At 32.9% G+C, this 4706-nt stretch overlaps 1 protein-coding gene across 1 annotated transcript; it reads left to right on the forward strand.

Annotated features, from left to right (window-relative positions):
* Positions 1 to 1044: 1044 nt before the first annotated feature.
* Positions 1045 to 2584, forward strand: LOC133033419 (metalloendoproteinase 4-MMP-like). Its single transcript, XM_061108131.1, has one exon. It carries the CDS (start codon positions 1465 to 1467, stop codon positions 2551 to 2553), a length of 1089 nt encoding a protein of 362 aa, XP_060964114.1. The 5' UTR covers positions 1045 to 1464; the 3' UTR covers positions 2554 to 2584.
* Positions 2585 to 4706: the final 2122 nt, after the last annotated feature.

The following is a 4706-nucleotide window of genomic DNA, read 5'->3' on the forward strand; positions in this document are numbered from 1 at the left end:
CACTCTATAAATACAGAGTTCGCCAGCCTCAAAAATATGAGCTGAGCATTTTATTCATTGGGCAGCTCTCTGTTTTTATAAGTTCTCTTCATTTTAAGCTGGTTCCATTTTCATTATGTACATATTTGTGATATTTGTAGTCATCTTCTTGAAAATCAATGAAATTAATATTTAGTAATAAGTTCAAATGAAAATTCATAAAAGCTCTCGGATATACATGGGCCAGGCATGGTGGTTGCAAAGGGTCTTACTTGGGTGTTTGGCGGAATTTCCCTTACCGAATGGAAATTATTGTAAGGGGATACTTTAAACATAAACTAAAACTGGAATTCTATGGATGCATGTGGGTTTGGTACAATGTGGTCACGTCAAGATTGAATATAAATATATAATATATAAAATTTAACAAAAAAGCAATAAGATATGACATTATGATGGGCTGAATACTTATTAATTGAGTATTCTTCACGCCCAAAACTTCCACACGTAATCTAAAGATACAGAGCCCAACAGAAATAACTTGCTATCAAAATCCTAACGACCAATCTTTATTCCCTTCGCCTGCAATACGAATAACGAACAAAAAAAATATATCATAAATGTAATATATTTTTTGACTCTCGGTCTCGTCGAAAGAATAAAATATAGTGATGAAGCATTTGTGTCCGTTAGATGTAACGCAGCTTGATCTAAAGCCCATGTTGGATTGGTCGATATTACTACTCATGATTCTTGCAGTAACACCTATAAGTTTTGGGGGCTCATGGTTAAAATAATGTCTATTTCCAAAACTAACCATTATTTATAGACTGAAAACAACATATGTTTAGAGTCTTAATCAAGTACTACCGCACCCTTGTGATTATACTATATGTTTGAATGATACACGAAAGAATCATTGACTTCTTATGTGTTTCTTTAGAATTATGTTAACAATTCATTTATTTATTCTACCAATATATAGCATGCGACACAATATTTAATATTTTATGTCATGTATGCCTTCTATATATCATAAAAAAAAAAATGTGTGGAACGGTCTTTAATAGTAATTCTACTGGTAGAAAATACATAAAAATACATTCAAATAATAGAATCAAAGGTAGTTTTTCTTTCGATTTCATTAAACAAAAAATATCAAACTAAACATTTTTAATCGCGTACCAACCATCAAATTAAGGGTTGGCCTCTATTACAGAGTCAAAGACCAACGACAAGTTTTATAATTGAAGCGAAAAAGACAGGCCACCACTTTAGAATATTCTCTATATAAATCATAATCCCTGCCATCAAACACACTAGTATAGACACACTTGTAACATATAACTGAATGTACTATCTAACATTCATCTTATATTTAAATTTTAGAGAGGACTCATTGTTAATGATTTGTGAACGATTATTAATTTGACCCTTCATTTAAAGTCAAGTTTCCCTCCAAACGTTAAAAGCGTCATCAGAACCATGAATCACTCTCTCTCCATCTCTGCCATCTTATATTTTCTTATCATCTTTCCAAAATGCCTTCCAGCTACAGTAATATCGGAATACAAGACATTGGAAGACCGACATAGCAAACTTGATCCGTCGGTAAAAACCTCAAGCGCAGCCTCACCAATCATAGAGAATTACCAAGTGAGCTTCCTCAATTCAAATAGAGAAAGCGACATCATTGGATTGTCAAAGAATTACCTTCATCGTTTTGGTTATCTCCGACCACAACAAAAGGTAACCTTCAACAACGAATTGGATGATGAGTTGGAATCAGCTATAATTCAATTTCAATCGAGTCATGGTCTCTCAGTTACAGGGAAGCTCGATTTCGAAACTATTGCACAAATAAAAACACCAAGATGTGGTGTGGCAGATGTAATCAGTACGTTGCATGGATCAAAGCGGTACCAATACTTTCCTGGAAGACCCAGATGGACTCGAAGAATGCATATGACTCTCACATATGCTTTTTCACCAGACTATATGATCCGTTACTTGAGTTTTTCTGACATAAGAGCGGTGTTTAAGCGTGCTTTTTCGCGGTGGTCGTCTGTGATTCCAGTTGGTTTTTCTGAGACTGAAGACTATGTCTACGCCGACATTAAGATAGGGTTTTACAGCGGCGATCATGGTGATTCTGAGCCTTTTGATGGGATCCTTGGGGTACTTGCACACTCGTTTTCTCCAGAAAGTGGAAAGTTTCACCTTGATGCGGCTGAAAGATGGGCCGTAGACTTTGGATCAGAGGAATCTACCATTGCTATCGACTTAGAGTCGGTAGCTACTCATGAGATCGGACATTTACTTGGATTGACTCACACTCCGATCAAAGAGGCCGTTATGTATCCGAGTTTAAAGCCTAGAGAGAGGAAAACAGATTTGCAGCTTGACGATATACAAGGAGTTCAGGCTCTTTACGGATCAAACCCTAACTTTACTATGAATTCTCTATTGGAATCGGATATCGCTACAAATCACGCTTTTCATTATCCAATTACTACTACTAAATTCTTCAATATTTTTGTTCTTATGCTTTTGCTTAAATTGTTATATTTTTGAAATTGTCAATAGATATACTCAAGATTTTTTATACGCTCTCATAATTTGAAATTATTCTTTAATTATAGGCTGTTAAATTTCATTCGTAATTAGTTTTTCAAAGATTGATTCTCAAATATATTTATGAATTGGTTTTTCGAATTAAAATTTCTCCAAGAATTTTTTTTTTATGACATTATAGAATGATGATTAATGTTTATATAATTATACTGAAAAACCACTTTCTACTAGGTTCAGCATACAAGATCAAAGAAAAAGACTTAAAAACTAAAGAGCTCCAATTGCTCCTAAAAACAAGAAAGTGTTAACCTATATCTATAAGACTATTGATGGTTACATATCAAATATTATTTATGGATTGTTTAGACTTTTATTTGTGTTTAATTAATTTTTATTGGTTTTATTAAAATTTGGGTTTATTGGATAGTTACTTACTGTGTGTTAGCTCATTTTATTTGTAATCAATAGTTAATGGACTTGACATCTATGTGTATAAAGTCTAGTTAAAACATTTGATGAGCCGGTCTAATCCAACTAAGATTATGTAGCTAAGTCGTCTCATTGTAGTTGTATATTTTTTTGATAATCACATAAATAAACTTGCTTCTAATTTAGGGATCTATGGAGTAAGACTTAGGGTACATTTATTTTTTAAGATCTATACATCTGAATCTGAATGCACATCTGAATAATAAAATAACATATCTGAATTTGAATACAGAAATATTAAGACTGTTTGTTTTTTTCACGTCTGAATGTAAATCTAACTAATAAAATATCATACCAAAATTGTTATTTATATATTATGAACAAATTTATTGTACTATATTTTAAATTTTAACAAAAAAAGTATTCAAATATTAAAAAACAAATATAATTAACTTTAAGAATTTATAGTATTTATTGTTTCCCTTTCTTTGCATTAGGTTTAGTGCAAGTTCATTCCTCAAATTGTTTATGAATTGTGCATCTTCTGCTCTCCAAATGGATTCATAATTAGTTTCCTCCAATATTTTCTCTTCAAGTCCTTCCTCGAAGATTACTTGAGGTTGATCAAACTAATTTAATAAGTCCATCATTTATGCGCTATTTCTTGATAAAATTGTTAATTGCAAAACATGCAATAACAACATCTCTTTGGACATGAAACTCATATGGCGCCATCTTATCTGTTATTTGAAATCTTGCTTTTAAAACTAACGTTTGATAACATTTCTATGTTGAGCATGGGCATGGTTTCTCCTTCGTTACAGCACACCTACGACGATAATGTCCTAACTTATATCGAACATTATGGTAAGGAGGTAAAAATCCCCGAGTGGATGGATATGCTGCATCACATAGATAATACTTATTTGAAGTTTATATGCATAAAAATATTAAATTAGTTGAAATAGAAAATTAAGTAATTGTACTAGCAAATTACATTTCATTAATCACTTACTTGTAGAAGGAAATTGAAAACAATTATCTAAATTGGCTACTATCTCTTTTAGAACTCGCGAATCATTTGCTACTCCTTCCCATCCTGCATAAACATAAATAAAGACCATGTTGAAGTAGCATATTGCTAGCATATTTTGGTAGCAGCACTACTACAAAAATGGTTTTACCCGACATTTAATGTAAAAAAAATACAGATTTTTTTGCCATTAATGGTAGAAAAATCTGTAATTTCCCCCATTATTTTCCTGCATCACACTACTACAAAAAAGACTTTTTGTGTTGGTCAACGCGTCTGGTCAAAGTCATTGACCGACGCAAAAGTCAACCTTAACTTTTTTGCTTCGGTTGGTAACCGATGCAAATAATGATTAATTTGCGTCGGTTATTACTCCGACACTAAAACAAAAACAGATGCTAAAGATAAAAATTAAAAAAGAAATCGACATTTATCTTCGGTTAGAATTTGAAGCAAAAGTAGTTAGCTTCTACGTTAGCTTCTTTGGCTAACTGACGGTAAAGGGCATCTTCTTTTACAAAATCCCAACTCAAAATTAGGTTTTCCCATTTAGAACCAGATACCCATTTTAAGTCCTCTTCCCAGTTTCCACAGTCTCCTTCTCTCTTTCTCTAGGTTCGTCTGCCCAAGCTGCCTCTCCCTTTCTCGCAATATCTCTCTCTACTCTCTCTGTGCGTGGTTTTGAGCTCCG

This window comes from Cannabis sativa, unplaced genomic scaffold (assembly GCF_029168945.1).
Source record: "Cannabis sativa cultivar Pink pepper isolate KNU-18-1 unplaced genomic scaffold, ASM2916894v1 Contig7, whole genome shotgun sequence".
In the NCBI taxonomy this organism is placed as follows: Eukaryota; Viridiplantae; Streptophyta; class Magnoliopsida; order Rosales; family Cannabaceae; genus Cannabis; species Cannabis sativa.

What these genes read in the sequence shown, in the direction of transcription:
- LOC133033419 (XM_061108131.1), top strand. Translation starts at nt 1,465, where the DNA reads ATGAATCACTCTCTCTCCATCTCTGCCATCTTATATTTTCTTATCATC.